The sequence below is a fragment of the Pogona vitticeps genome, chromosome 2, assembly GCF_051106095.1.
Source record: "Pogona vitticeps strain Pit_001003342236 chromosome 2, PviZW2.1, whole genome shotgun sequence".
NCBI classification, from domain to species: domain Eukaryota; kingdom Metazoa; phylum Chordata; class Lepidosauria; order Squamata; family Agamidae; genus Pogona; species Pogona vitticeps.
Genome location: NC_135784.1, coordinates 208,584,164 through 208,599,306, shown reverse-complemented (window position 1 = coordinate 208,599,306; position 15,143 = coordinate 208,584,164). Strand labels below are relative to the sequence as shown.

General features: G+C 42.4%; 1 protein-coding gene across 1 annotated transcript in view; it reads right to left on the bottom strand.

Moving 5' to 3' along the window:
• Window positions 1-15,143, bottom strand: part of GRIN3A (glutamate ionotropic receptor NMDA type subunit 3A) — a 146,851-nt gene that overhangs the window by 57,966 nt on the left and 73,742 nt on the right. The window contains exon 3 of the mRNA XM_072991995.2: window positions 12,303-13,350. Within this exon, the coding sequence (XP_072848096.2) occupies window positions 12,303-13,350 (1,048 nt within the window). The remainder of the gene's footprint in view (window positions 1-12,302; window positions 13,351-15,143) is intronic.

The following is a 15,143-nucleotide window of genomic DNA, read 5'->3' as shown; positions in this document are numbered from 1 at the left end:
CTGAATGGGGTGTGATGGAGTGATCCAACCACATCTAGTGCATCAGCGTGGCAGGTATCTGCTACTCTCCAGTGGAGGCAGACTAAAAGGGAAATAAGATGACAGCAACCAAAGTGTACTGCAGGAGTGGAGGGAGGAGGAGGAGGAGGAGGAGGAGGCAGTGAGGCCCACCCAGGAGGGGTACTTTGGACTCAGAGGGTCCTTTAATGATTGATCATGGTACAAAAGCCGCTCCCTTGCACCTGGTGGTTAGGAGGATGGCCACTCTACTTCAGAGCTGAACAGTGGACATTTTATTTTATTTTATTTTATTTATATGCCGCCCACACTACCCAAAGGTCTCTGGGCAGCTTACAACATTTAAAATACAATAAAAATTTGTAACAATTAAAATAAAATTAATATATATATAAAAATTGCCATCGGACCCACAGCTAATATTATTTCAATTAAAAGCCTTCTGGAACAGAAAGCTTTTGACCTGGCACCGAAATATCATCATTTCCATATTTGCAGAATATGCAGGATTTGGCCCGTAGTGCCTTCCTCTTTGGCCTCCTCCGCCACCAGTTCTCAAATCTGAAAATCAAGGGCAATTGATTTTCAAGTTTTACCCAGCATGAAAAGAAAATGGCTTGCCAATTCTGGGAGAGTCAGAGGGGTTGCAGCAGGCAATGTGGGAGTAACATTGTGACCTCTCTCAGTTGTGCAGGTTGTTCTTTTCACCATAGCTCTGCTGCTCATCATGCTTGGCATTTATGCAGGACTCTTAAGCCGTAACAAGAAATAGGAGAGATGGGCAAATGTTCCATAGCTTGGCCTCACACAATCCACTGCACTGAGCGTTTAGTCCATTTATTTATCTTTAGTTCATTAGTTAATTTCTACTTTGCCTTTCAGCCAAAAAGGCACTCAAGGCAGCAGACACTAATACAGTGAAGACTGTCTGAAACAACATTTTGTTTTCAAACAAATAAAACCAAATACACATTCAAAAAGCTATTAAAAGCCTGATGGTAAAAGATACAGCCGACTGCCAAAGATGCCCTAGCTCATATTTACAAACTAAATGTGAAATCATAAAAAGTGGAGTTTTTAAATTCCTCTCAGGGAGAATTTCTGCATTTACAATATATTTTTGTGCAATTTCTCATTAACTGTTGCCTCATTTCATGGAGTTTTAAAAGGTAAATAAAGATGCCTTCCTCTCGGTCCTGCCATCTTCACAGGTGCGTCTGATGGGGACATGGGAGAGGGCCTTCTCTGTTGCTGATCCCAGACTTTGGAACTCCCTCCCACAGGAGGCCAGGCTGGCCCCATTTTTGCTGTCTTTCCACAAGGAGACAAAGACATTTCTCTTCAGACAGGCTTTTCCGTAATGACTGGCTGCCTGAATAGGGTTTTTACATGCATTGTACCTTACTGCTTTTGACTGTGTTTTGGTGGGTCTTCTTCTTCTTCTTCTTCTTCTTCTTCTTCTTCTTCTTCTTCTTCTTCTTCTTCTTCTTCTTCTTATTATTATTATTATTATTATTATTATTATTATTATTATTATTAGGTAATTGCTTCATCCTCTTTAGTATTTGTATACTCACTTTTGTTAGCTATAATATTGTCTTAATGATATAAGCCACCTTGAGTCCTTTTAAGGAGAAAGGTGGGAGTAATTTTTTTGGTAAAATAAATAAATAAAATAAATATTATCACATCCTTGAGAACAATCAGTCTGTCCTTACTCTCTGTGTGTGCATGTTTGCATACATCTAAGCACATACATATAGACTGAGATCCAGTAAAGATACTAGAGACTTTTTCTGCAAGTTGTAGGAACTGTGATACCCCAACCAACTTCAAAAGTTTCATTCTTGTGGGAATTCTTATGGCACCTGCAGAATCTTGGACCGGGTGTTTTGCCCTTCCAAAAAAGGAGACTCTGGGCTCACTCCATCCCTCCAGGTCATTAACACTGTTTGTCTAATCCAGAGCTAGGGAACCTCAGGCTCTCCAAATGGTTCTTGGGAACTCCAATCAGATTCAGTCAGCAGTCAGGAATGGTGTTGTAATCCAGCAACATTCAAAGAGACACAAGAGCCCTGCCTAAGTGTTAAGCGATGCCTCATCCATGTGTTAAAGTGATGGGAGTCCATAAGGGTGGCGACTCCATACGACTCCTGTGTTGTCTGCAATGCCGAATTCTTTAACCCCTCTGGCATTCTGACTGATGAGCTTGTTTGTTACCTTTGTGAGCCTCCTTCTTATGCATTTTGGGAGAGAGAGAGAGAGAGAGAGAGAGAGAGAGAGAGATTCAAGTTTCCATCTGATCTCTGTCTTGCATGGGCTTATTTCTCGGGGGCACGGATGTACTCTGGCAACAGTGACTTTGGATGGCAAAGTTTTTAATCTCTGTTCCAGGACAGAAAGTCTGTTTAATATTTCAGCGCAGACTGCTCGCTTGCTTGAGAGCTCACAGGAGATTTTATTTCTGTGTCAGACCTGCCATCTGCCAGCCCCAAATCATGCTAAATCTTTCCAGCACCTTGAAAAGGTTAGTATTCTTTATAAGAAAAAGGAAGGGAGATTCCTAAGCCCAAAAATTAGAATGTCGATAACAGACTTGGGCTGGGGTGTGCAATAAAGGAGAGAATGTGATCAAGCACACTGGTAACTATCCCATGGCTGAAAACCTGTTGCCATAAATTATGCTGTGTAAAGCTGATGATGTCATCAGCTGCAGCTAGTTTTTAGAAATTTCCAATTTCTTCCCTGAAGGTCCCAAGGCTCCTGTTAAAGGCCATGGGATGGCAGGGGAAGTCTTTATTTAAAATCACCATCATCAGCATGACTTCTGGTGGCAGCCATTTTTTGGTAGCTAAAGACTTTCCCTTCCTATCCCACCGTCCCAAAGTCTTCCAGATGATTAAAGGGATTCCACGGGAACCTTGGGACCTTAAGTCGAGAAACTGGACATTTCTGAAAAATCTCCACTGATGAGGCCATCGGCTTGATGTGGCATAAATTAGCATAGGCATCCTTCAGTCTTGAGAGACCATGATAACGTGGCAACAGGATTTCAGGAAACATGTTTGTTTTTCCTCTCATTCACCCTATGTAATTCAGACTGAGGGCCTCACTAGAAGAGATGTTGATTCTGTGTCTAGAAACAGTGTACCCTTGACAGGACAAAAACCTGTGTGTTTATTTTAACGTAACATTGCCACAATTTGTGTTTGGTAAATTAGCTTCATTTTGTAATGGGTTATCTGAGAGAGAGCACGGCTTTATTACCATGCTTGATGTCTCAGGCATTTAGCACTGAAAATTTTCAATACTTAGACAAATAACTTTGGAGGAAGAAGAAAATAGCATTTGTCTGAAGCTGTGGTCTGATCCTGAGGCTACAATCAGAGAACCCCTCTCCCTCCCTCATGATGTGCCCTGTTAGGATACCAATTTAAGTGTTTCTTTATGGAGCTGTAACAAAGCCATCCTCCTCTCCTCACTTCCTGCCTTAGAAATGCCTGTGTTAAACCTGCCCAGTCACGTCAATCATTGGGAGCACCAAAGTCTGTTCTTTTTCTAGGCAGACTAAGTCTCATGAATGTGCAATCCCTTAAATGTCCTCTCCACAATAGAGCCCTGCTTAGCTCTTGTAGGCTCAAGTCTTCATCTTCCTTTATGGAATCAATCCATCTTACGTTTGGTCTTTGTCTTTTCCTACTGCCTTCAACTTTTCCTAGCATTAATTTTGGAATCTTACAGAAGAAAAAAAATCACTTGATTTGGAATAAAAAAGCAGTGGCTATCAGGAATGTTGGCAAATCTTTGACTCTGAGTCTCATGTCCGAGTCTGAGTCTTTGGAAGCCCTGGGTCCTGAGTCCCAAGTCCATTAAAAACAAGCTTCCCCACCACCACCACCGAACCACGGAAAAAGAAAAGCTGAATTGAGACTTAAGTCCAACTTGACAGTGAGTCTCACAACTTGAGTCCCCATTCCTGGTGGTTATATGTCTATTTTTCTTGGCTCTCAGTCATTCAGTCCTGTGACAGTTCTCACACAATAGCCACTGAGTTATAGCTACTTGGGTGTAATAAGTAGTTTGTTTCTCTGTCGGAACACAGATATGGGGCTTGCTTGAGCTTGGGGAATGGAATGTGTATGTTAGAAGATCCTCTTCATTATCTATTGATCTTATGATTCTCACTTAAATGAAATCCATAGATTGAAATAACTTTGGGCAGTTGTTTGGTTTCATGCCAGGAACATTTTATACAAAAACTTGCATTATGTAGGAGGCAGTATCCCCGCGTTTCTATGCAGTGGGTTGCTTAACATTCTAATCAGGATTGCTAATAGTTTAGTCAATTTTGCAAACATTTTTTCTAAAGGTCAAAGCTTTCATTTCTACTACCAATATTTTTCTTGTGCTCACAGAGGCTATGAACCTGTAATGGCTTGCTCGAACAAGACTCTGATAGCGTTTCTGCTTTTATATATGGTGAGCACTACCTAGTAAACCAATGCAGATACAAATGAAGGGTACTCAGAAGCATAAAAAGAAGCAGTTATGTCCTCATGATAGTTTCTAGGCAGTTGGTGTTAAAAACTAGGGTCAGCATATAGTTAGGGGTTAATGTGCTGCAGAACAGTGTGTGCCATGTGCAGGCCCTCCTTTGCCACTGCTTGCACAAAGGGGAGACCAGCAAGACCTTGCATGCGCAGAAATCCCCATTGTCATCAGCAGAGCACTCTCTGGCTTGTGTGACAGAAAGCCAAAGATTGCCGGGGCAGATGTGGAGCATTCTGCCCACAAAGCCCTACACGGTGTGTTTCCAGCACAATATTCACACAGTAGGACCCCTTATCTGTGGGACCAGTGTCCTCTAATTCACTTATCCACAGTCTGAATATTAAAATATATTAAAAGAAAGACCACCAGTGGTTGTCTGTTGACAGCCGTTCCACATTTTCGTCTATATAAACTAACATTGTGCCTGTGTGGCGGCAGTGGTGGGGATCCGCAGAGACAGCAGGAACAGCTTCCCTTCCAGGAGCCATTTGTTGCCTCCACCCACTGGCTTATCGGCTGGGCATCAGCTCCATGAGTGGAGGCAGTCACCTGCTCCTCAAAGGAAAGATTGGCCTGCTGCCTCTGAGGGTAGTGTCTGTGGCAGGAGTAGGTAGGTAGGCTCAGTGGCAGGGGGCCATGCTGGTGGAGGCGGCAGGGGGCGAGGGCATGCTGCCAGGGAGCATTGTGGTGGCAGGGAATGGGGCAAAAGGACTCAGGCCTCAGACACAAGACTTGGGATTTGGGTCCCAAGACTTGGACTTAGGACCCAGGTGGGTAAACTTGTCAACATCCCTGCCTTCTACCTTGGAGACAAACTACATGTGCAACAGCTCCTCCATTTGGGAAGCCCTGCAAGAGGAGCTGAACCTTGAAGAATGATGCTTACTGCTGCGCTGATCTTTCTCGAAGAGCCATTTCTCCCTGGCAGAGAGAAAAGTCATTTCCCCCCTAAGAAATCTTATGAGAATATTCTTTTTCTTACAATATCCCTCAAATATAGAAAGCCATTTTACAGAACTTCTGACAAAATTTCTCCAGTTTTTAGAAATGCAACCCCATAAAAATGTCTCCCTTTTTGTACAAATGCCTCCCTAGCGCTACCACAACAATGCCCTGGAGTCACACAATCGAAGCAAAATGGCCGCCAGGCTCCCCACGCAGTTGCCTGTCTTGCAACATAGTGTCTTCCTCTTTGCTATGCATTTCTTTCCCTTTGCTATGAATTTATCCATTTATTTCATTGAGCTCTCATCTTTACTCCTAAGAAATCAAGATGGTATGTATCCAACATGGTGCTTCTCACCTCTTTGCAGCTCTCGGGGCTGCCTAAAAGCTGGTTCTGGAGAGTTTCCCAGGCCTCTTGATCAGAGAGTGGAAGGAGGGGGCTCCCATAGGAAGGAGAGATCACTAGGGGTGGGACTTTTGCAGTTTAAAGACTCCCAGACTCATAATTTGGTGGGAATCTCCCATGGCTATTATGATGGGACTGGGGCCCCTAAAACTAGTATAAGGTGGAGAAACTTCCTCACTACACCTCCATGGAAGTAACCGATTTATGGGTCCAGGCATCCTTTAATTCCAGAAATCCCACCTTTACACATTATCCTTCCTGATTGTGGCCAATGGTGTAGCGAAACCACTGGATTTTCTGGGTAGCAAGGGCCATGACATCATCTGTCATCCTGAGCTTCTCACGCTTCCATGGAAAGATGTCATAAATCCTCCCAAAATACCTTCTCACAAAGGGTAGAGGGCAGCCAGTGGGCATGTATAAGGTAATAATGCAGCACCCCCCAGCTACTTTGCAATTTTACAGTCAGCTAAAAATATGTCACCCCACTATGATCCCCTGTTCTCTTTACTTTTAGCTATACTTCTCACAGTTGCTGGGAGAGAAATGAATTTTCCCAGGAACAATATATTATTCCAAGCTCTCCCTGTTGTAATACCAAGCATTTGAGCATAATACCAAGCATTTGAGTATGTCTTTTCTTCAATGGGCATTAAAGAGCCTTTAGATTTACAAAACACTTGTTCTTCATTTGTTGATATGTACTAATGCATCTGCTGGAACTTTTACACTCTCATTATGAAGTTGGCTGACTTGTGGGATTGTTGTCATGAGCACTGGAATATCCAAATTTACCCTACAGTACTGATTCTGGATCTGCCACTGGATTCTCTCTGTTACTTTCCTCCCATGTTTTTATCCTTACAAGACTCTATGACACTCATTAGGGTGGGAGATTATGACGTGTATGTGATGGGCCTAAGTGTGGTGCTATGGTTGGACACATGGTTGGCCATGAAGGTCAATTGAGTGAAGGTCAACCCCTCAGCTTAACCTAACTCACAGGACTGTTGTCAGGATAAAGTAGAACAAAGAGAGCCATGTATTTTTCCTTGAGCTCATTGGAGGAAAGGGGGGAAATAAATCTATCTACTGTTCAGATAGGCTATAATCTTCTAAACTCTCTATAAACAAAGCTTAAAGCACGGGCAATTAGACTCCTGGGGGGGGAATCAGATCACATCAACCCTTCAACCAGGAGTGGCTAGATGGGGACTTCCTGTTTTGTCTACCTCCTTTTCGGGAGAAGCAGCCAAGAAGGTACCAGTAGCGGGGGTGGGCGGGTGGGTAGGTAATAAGAGTTTTGACTGATAATTGTGCTCATGGAAGATTACAAGAGAATTTAGTGAGGCTTCATCAAAATGGCTGAGAGCCTGTGATCCCAGATTCCACATTGCCCATTCCTGCCCTGAGGGAGGAGAAACGCATGGATCTCCTTTCTCTGTGGAGTGTATTTTTTAATGCATTTTTCTTTCCAGCTGTGGTTTCCCCATCACTTAATAAATACTTTCAGCAACGGATTCAGCAAGGCAGAAGCCAACAGTGCACAAACAGGACAGGAAGGATTTGTCATAGTCAATTAAGGCGAGGACGACAGTCACTCAGAGGCTTTCCAGTTAATTAACCACATCTAGGGAAAAAATTAATTTGATAGAAGCTGGTCTTAACTTCCCTGTAAGTAGCTACTGTTTCATCATGACATTTGCCAAGCCATTAACAATTATTAATATCACAAACAATTGCACCTCTGTCTGCATCGGCTACGACAGTTCTAGACTCTGAGCTGCAGACGGAATGAGTGGCAGAGTGGTGGACATTTGAGAAGAAAATGTCCAGAAATAATTTCAAAAGCTATTTAAAATGTCTGGTCCATGAATAGAGATTGTTTGTTTCAGAAACATGAAAAACTATAAGGTGTACAGACATCTTTCATAATGAGGGCCGAGGATGTGAAGAGATCAGAACCATAAATCCCAATGTCTGAGGATAATTGAGTTAGGAATGGAGACAAAATGCATTGTGTCTATATTTTCTTATTAAAATATCTCCTCTTCACATCTCAGGACTGGTGATGAGACAAAGCACATTTTGCCTTGAAAATCCATTTATTTATTTATTTACAAGATTTTTTTAGCCGTGCCATTACCAATGGTCTTTAAGCGGCAATGCATCTGAACAAGGAAAATGCACACAAACCATATGTACGTTTTAATCATGCACACCTCAAAATGGATATGTTTGTATAAAGTGTGCCTGTACATATTTTTTCAAATGTAAATGCCTCAAAGTGGAAAATGGCTCAAAATGCATCCTGAAATACATTAATTGTGATGGTGGTGGGGGAATACGTGTTAAAATATGCACATATTTTAAATGGAAGGTGGCAAGAGGACTAGAACCCGGTATGAAACTGGTGCAGAATAATACAGCTGAAATGCAATGAAAAGAAAGGTGACAGATTTTCATATGCCTGTTTGAAATCTTTTTATGAATTATCATTGAAACCTAAGTTATGTGGCACAGCTGTTTCAAGTAACATACCAAGAACATTATGTGGTATAGCTGTTTCAAGAAATATAAACTAATTTGTTTACATAGTTTTCAACATTATTCTGAGTTCATCTGATAGCTCATACTAACCTTAATTTCTTCTATTTAATTTTAAAGTTTTTGGAGGTACATACACTATTATTACTTTTTTAAAATCATCTCTCCCACACACAGAGCTTCAAGTTAATATATTTTCTATAGTCTGCCAGGATCCAATTTACTTTTATATTCGTCAGTTCTGGCAGGAGATAAGCAGTCAAATTTTTGAAATCAGAAACTTCAGTTTGAATAGTCTTTTATTTTACTTTTTAAATTAGGCAAGGCAACTGCCTTAGTCGAAACATTTTTGTGGTCCTTAAAAGCAATGATGGATGCATAAACTGAGTAAGCTACAGCTTGGGGTCTTGGATTTGGAGGGCTCACTAAACAAACAAATAAATAATACCTCCAGTGCCACTAAAATCTGTAGCAATAATACATTTTTATATAGAACACTATGGCGCCTCTCAAATTGACATAGTTTAGGGTCCAATGTGTCTTAATCGAGACCTGCTTAAAGTGTGAAAAATAATCAATTACTGTATTTAACCATGGACAACAAGTGTCCTATTCAAATTTATGTAAGGTTTGCACAACTTGCTATAGCTAATTGTGATTGTATAATGAGGTGCCAAAGAACACACCTGGTTCCATACCGAGCTGTGCAACCAAGGTGAGTCCTGGCATCTCATCAATTAGCAGTGGCAAGTTATACAACAGTCTGACATGAGCACCAATAGGATGCTGGCCAAAAGCTAGATTTTTTTTACAGTGGGATATTGATTAGTTGCTTTTTGTGCTCCAGGAATTATATTGTCTCATTATGAACTTCAGCAAACTGCATTCTTTGGGTGTAGCCATCTCGACTTACATTGTTGACTATGACAAATATACATGCTGAATCCTCTCAGGCACACGTTTCTGTAGCAAATCTATGTCTGTTTTGGATAAAAGGTTAAAAAAAAGCTGACCAAGGCATTCTGGGGATGTCCTGATAAGTAACTTTGCCATGTTTGGCTCAAGATTAAAGACATTTGATCCAGCAAGAGAGAAAACTGGGTTGTGTCAAGATACATTTTACAGTAGGACCACTAAAATCAATGGGACTTAAGCTAGTCATGACTCCCTTACCTTACTGACTTCAGTGAGCCTGAATTCTAAAATCACTCTAGAGTCAGCTTCAGATGTGTATTCTTGAGCAGGAGCTGTGAGTGTCATCACATTAGAAATGTACAGAACATGAATTAACCAAGATAAATCTGATTACCATGGCAACACTAAAACAGTCATCATAACACCGAACATCATAACACAGAACAGAAATGAATCTAAATCGTACAAGTGGAATTTAAAAACACCAAGTTTTCCTTTTTAAGAGCTTCTAATCCAAATAAGTGGGTTGCTCACTGAGTGCTCCCTGGAATGACAGATCCTGAAGCTGAGGCTCCAATACTTTGGCCATCTCATGAGAAGAGAAGACTCCCTGGAAAAGACCCTGATGTTGGGAAAGTGTGAAGGCAGGAGGAGAAGGGGATGACAGAGGATGAGATGGTTGGATAGTGTCATTGAAGCGACCAAGATGAATTTGACACAACTCCGGGAGGCAGTGGAAGACAGGAGGGCCAGGCGTGCTCTGGTCCATGGGGTCACGAAGAGTTGGACATGACTTAATGACTAAACAACAAATCCAAATAATGGATACCCAGTGTGATGTAGATAATCAGACCAGGACTCAGGAATCCTGGGTTCAAAACTCTGCTGGGCCATGGAAACTCACTGATGGAGTGGAACTGATAAAACCACTTTGTAAATATCTCACATACCTTAAGAACACTATTGGGGTTGCTATAAGTTGTTATGTGCTGACCTGGCAGCACATAACAACAGTAATCCAAATGATACCACCATATAAATTTATAGCAGATCTCTGTGCTCTAGGGTAGGGGTGGGCAATGCATGCCCATTGGCCCTTGGCTTAATTTTATGTGGCATCTGCCATAAACAAAAGCCCCCTGAAAGTTGTCAGTTCACAGCTCTGACAACAGTAGTCTGTCCGTCTCTTCCTCAGCAGGCTGGGGATCAGGAAGAAGAGAGAAATGAAGAAAAAGAAAAAAGAGTGTGCAAAAAGAGAGAGAAGGAATTGGCCCCAGCCACGTTGGCTCTGGCCCTGTCCACTCCCAGATTATATCCAGAGGAAACTGCACCTTGGTAAGAATGTTGTCCAAAGCAGATCTAACAAATCATAGATCATCCAGAACTCTTTCTGATACCACGCCATATGTCGTAAGGCGAGAGGGGCTGAATGTGGGAAATGCTCTGAACACTCCCAACAAGGTGTGAATGTAGGCACACATTTCTGTCTGCGTTGTGCTGCAAATAGAACTGTAGGCCTCATCATGAGCTGAGCATCAGCTGTTGTCCAAGACTGCATTTGGATCAGGGCTACGTCCATGTAAATCATACATAATTTCCAAAATGATAGCCATGTTTCGTCTGTGCAAATATATCAAACAAGAAACAAAACAAAACAAAGACCATATGCCACTATGCACTTGCTACATAAGAGATATCACAGACTTTCTAAGGAAGCATCAATCCACTCCTGACCTTCCTGACAATATCATCTGGATGCAGAAGCTCTCTGCGCTAGTGTTCACACAGAGGCACTCTACAAGTTGTCAGGAATACCTCTCAAAATTAGGACAGAGCCTACCTAGTCATTACTCTCAACATCATGATTACACACAGCTCAATGGAACTGCCATGAGTACCTACATGCTCCACAATATATAAATATATTCATGCCTCACCTGAAACAACACTTTCTTAACTGTTCTATCAAAAAATCACTCCATCTGAGATAAATTGATGATATGTTTTTGATCTGGATCAATGGAAAGGAAGCCCAAGAGAAATTCCACTGGAATTTCAATAACTTTCATTGTAATATCAGTCTCACCCTGGGCATTTTTTGGTCACAACTACAACATTGACAGCTTGGCCCCATGCTGCACTGAAAACCCATTGATCAGTATACATATTTGCGTGCCTCTGGTTTCCATCCTGAGCACACCACAAAACATATCATTTACAGAAAAGCCCTTCGGTATAATTGCATCTGTCTGCATCCACAAGATAGAGACTCCCAAGGATCTACAAAATGCATTTCTCAGATTACAATACCTATTCAATATCATTAAGGATTTATATTATATTAATAACCATTAATATACAGAAACTTGTTTCAGAATATTTCAGTCTACCTAGACACGCTTTACAGGATTTGAAAACCTTGATCCTGGAATAGAAACATTAAAAACAACCATGAGAAACATTAGAGATTATATATATATATATGGATACTGGGAACCTCCCTTAAAAGATTAAATATCAGTCAAGGATTATTAACTGATTACCTGAAAAGGGTTGTCATAGGTCAGAACTGACGTGATGGCACATGATGATGATGATGATGATGATGATGATGATGATGATGATGATGATGATGATTCTTCTCCCAGAACTGGGACCCACTTGTGTTGATGGCTGTACTACCTACCATGAATGTTCTATAATGGATTTTTCACACATATAAGAAATTGCTTCTTCCTGAGGTTGTCAGGTTTGAATAAAATAGCCCTCTTATAAGGTTAAACAGTTGAAAACAGTTCTGCTTTCTCTTGTTCTGTATCACAAAGGAATGCATTCATTTACTCAAAATGTCACCAGAAGCTCTGATCTGATCCTAGAATGGGTTAGGTGCCATAGAGAGGAATAAAAGGTCATTCCTTACCTTTGGGTCATGTATTCCAGACAGTTCTTCGTAAATTTTCTCTCCCACCATGACAGCAGCTAGATTAGCTGTGTATGTTGACAAACAAAATAAGCAAAAAATGGCCCAGAGGTTCATGAGAAACCTTCCAGTCCAGCACTTGGGGGGTTTGATGGCAGCTGTTCTACCAAACAAGATGGCATAACAGACATTCAAGGCAGAGGAGAAGGAGAACACTTTATCCCGGTTCCTTCCCCTTGGGGTCATCCCAAAGGGGCTTTTCCATTCGTAGAGGGTGAGAAAGATTGCGGTGATGTGCAGAGCCACAAAGATTCCCAGCCACATGGTCCAGTGAAGCGGCCACATAAAGGCTCCAATGGGAGCTGCTGTGTCTTTGGTTCTCACCAGGATGCCCAAGCTGGTGGAGAAGAAGGGGCTGGTGAAATCAATCACTTGGCTACGAGCTGTATTGATGCTGAACGACGTCACTGCCATGTGGGCAGTCCCAGCCAGCAGGTCACCTACGAGCCCTGTCCACTGGCCGTTTTTCCAAGCCCCATATTTGCCGTCGCCAACAATGTACAGGTCAAAATCAAAGTTCATATCTTCTGCCAACTTTTCCAACAGATCTATACAGTAACCGTAGCAGCACTGCTTGAACTTGGTGGGCACAGTGTCGTTGCCTCCTTGGAGGTTTTCAAAGAGAGAATCCAGCACCGCTGAATCGTTGGTCAAAGGGTCCAAGCAAAGCTGTCCTGCTGGGCACAATCCTTCATCATCCACAGCCCTTGTGAACACAAAAGGATGTTCAATGAGGGTCACCACTCTCAGATGGAGCCGTGTTGGATGCTGGTTGTGATTCTTGTGCCTCTGGGCCTGCTCTGGCCAGATCCCATAATCCATGATGATCCTGCCTTCCTGCCAGCTCCCCAAACGCGTCCACATAGGGTTCCCTACAGGATCATGCTGCAGATTCCAAATGAAGAAGTTGTTTTCAGAGCTGATGATGGACGAGCCTTTTACTTTAATGTGACCGCTAAGCCCATCAAAGGTAGTGTTGGCTAAAAACCTACAGAGCAAAGGCCAGATGTTAAGAACAGACAATGGAACTCTCAAGCAAGCTTTGAAGCAGAAGTTCCTGTACCTTTTCATTGCCAGGGTTGGTCCTACTTTTAGGAAGAGTATGGTGCTCCCCTGTTTGCAGCTGCCTGCTCCCTTTTTTCAGCACCAACATTGGAGAGCTGAGAGGTGGGCCCTTGTGCAACAATTGTAAAATAAGATGTGTGTTTTTCCGTCTTTCTCTGTGTGTGTCTTTCTGTGTGTGCATATCTCTTGTGTGTCTGTGTGCATGGCAGAGTGAAGCAGACAATACGGATTTGCTATACTGCTTTCTAAACAAATATTGTGTGTGCAACATACATACAAACACATTTGTATGGAGCAATATGTCCTGGAGCTAGCTGGAAGTCAGGAGGAGACAGGCGCCCAGCCACTAAAGCCAACAGATGCAGTAATATTTGGAGATCCATCACCCCAGTTCCCTGAGGCTTCAGCTAGTGGTAACCTGAGGTCAGACGAAGTGAGGTGCTTTCTTTAGAAAGGAGATGCTGGGGATAGCAAGGATGGTAACCTCTCTGTTGGAAACCTGAATGATGTACAACATGCAGCCCATTCTGGGTCTTTAAACTAGACTACTGTCTCAAGGGGGTTGTTGAGGACTCAGTCTTATCATCGGTGCTGAAGATTCATTTGCTACTTTTACTGGGCTGCTGTATGCAGAATGGGGATGGGAGGTCATTTTGCCCGTTGCCTTGATCTGGTGCTGTTCATCACTGTGTTTTCTTTTTTAGAGGACCTGAAGCTCAGTTCAGAGCCTTTCCTGGAGAGGGAGACCCTTTCTTTTTCCACACTGGAAAAGCCAGCACATAGGGATCAATTCACCGCATTTAGAATGCAAGAAGTGACAGAGGTACTTCATGAGCAAGCTAGAAGGTGCAAAGGCCCCCAAAAGTGTGCTTCTGCAACAGAATGCAGCAACTCTGGCAGGGTAAGGCCCCCTTGAGGACTTGCCATAGGCCTCGCCACCCACAGCCCCATTCGCATACGCAATGGGACACCAACAAAGAAGAAGTAAATTTAGAGCAAACATTTTATGTGCCATAAATGAGGAGTGGGCAACTTCTTCAGGTTCAGGTGGCACTTTTCTGGGCCTATGACTTTCCAGGGGCTGCGCAGGCCCCCCCAAAGTGCCCCCCCAAAGTAGCTTCCCCCAACAATAAAGGCTGCAGTGGCTAAAGGTCCACTTGTGTTTGTGAAAAAAATGAGTATTATTTTGTGATGAACAGCATGGGTTGTGTGTGTATTTGTACGACCTACACAAATGGAAAATACTGGTACTTTTAGGCTTCCAGGGGTGGCAATTTATTATTTTTGCAGAAGAAAGAGAGGGCTGAGTAGATGGGGGCTGCAAAAATAGCCTATGCATGCCGGGCTGCCCTTTTCCTACTTGGTCCTGGTTTGGCAGCCATACAGTAATTTTAGCAAGAGTGCTGTCTTTATATGGTTTTCCCTCTGTCCCAGCTGCCACTGCAAGTTCATGATACAGATTTTTGGTGGGGTGTTTGTTAAAATGATTGCAGTCACTACCCCTCCCCTATACAACTTCGGACACTGTATGACAAATATTTTGGGCACAAAGCTACATTGTGGGCCTGAAACAATGGTTAGGGTTTTAATGGGATAAATGAAAAATGTAATCTGGGTAATTAATAACATTAAGATTAATGCCATAGCGCAAGGCTTGATGTAGCGTTCACCTGGCTTATGAATATTTATGTTGAAATTTGCATGCACCAATAGGAG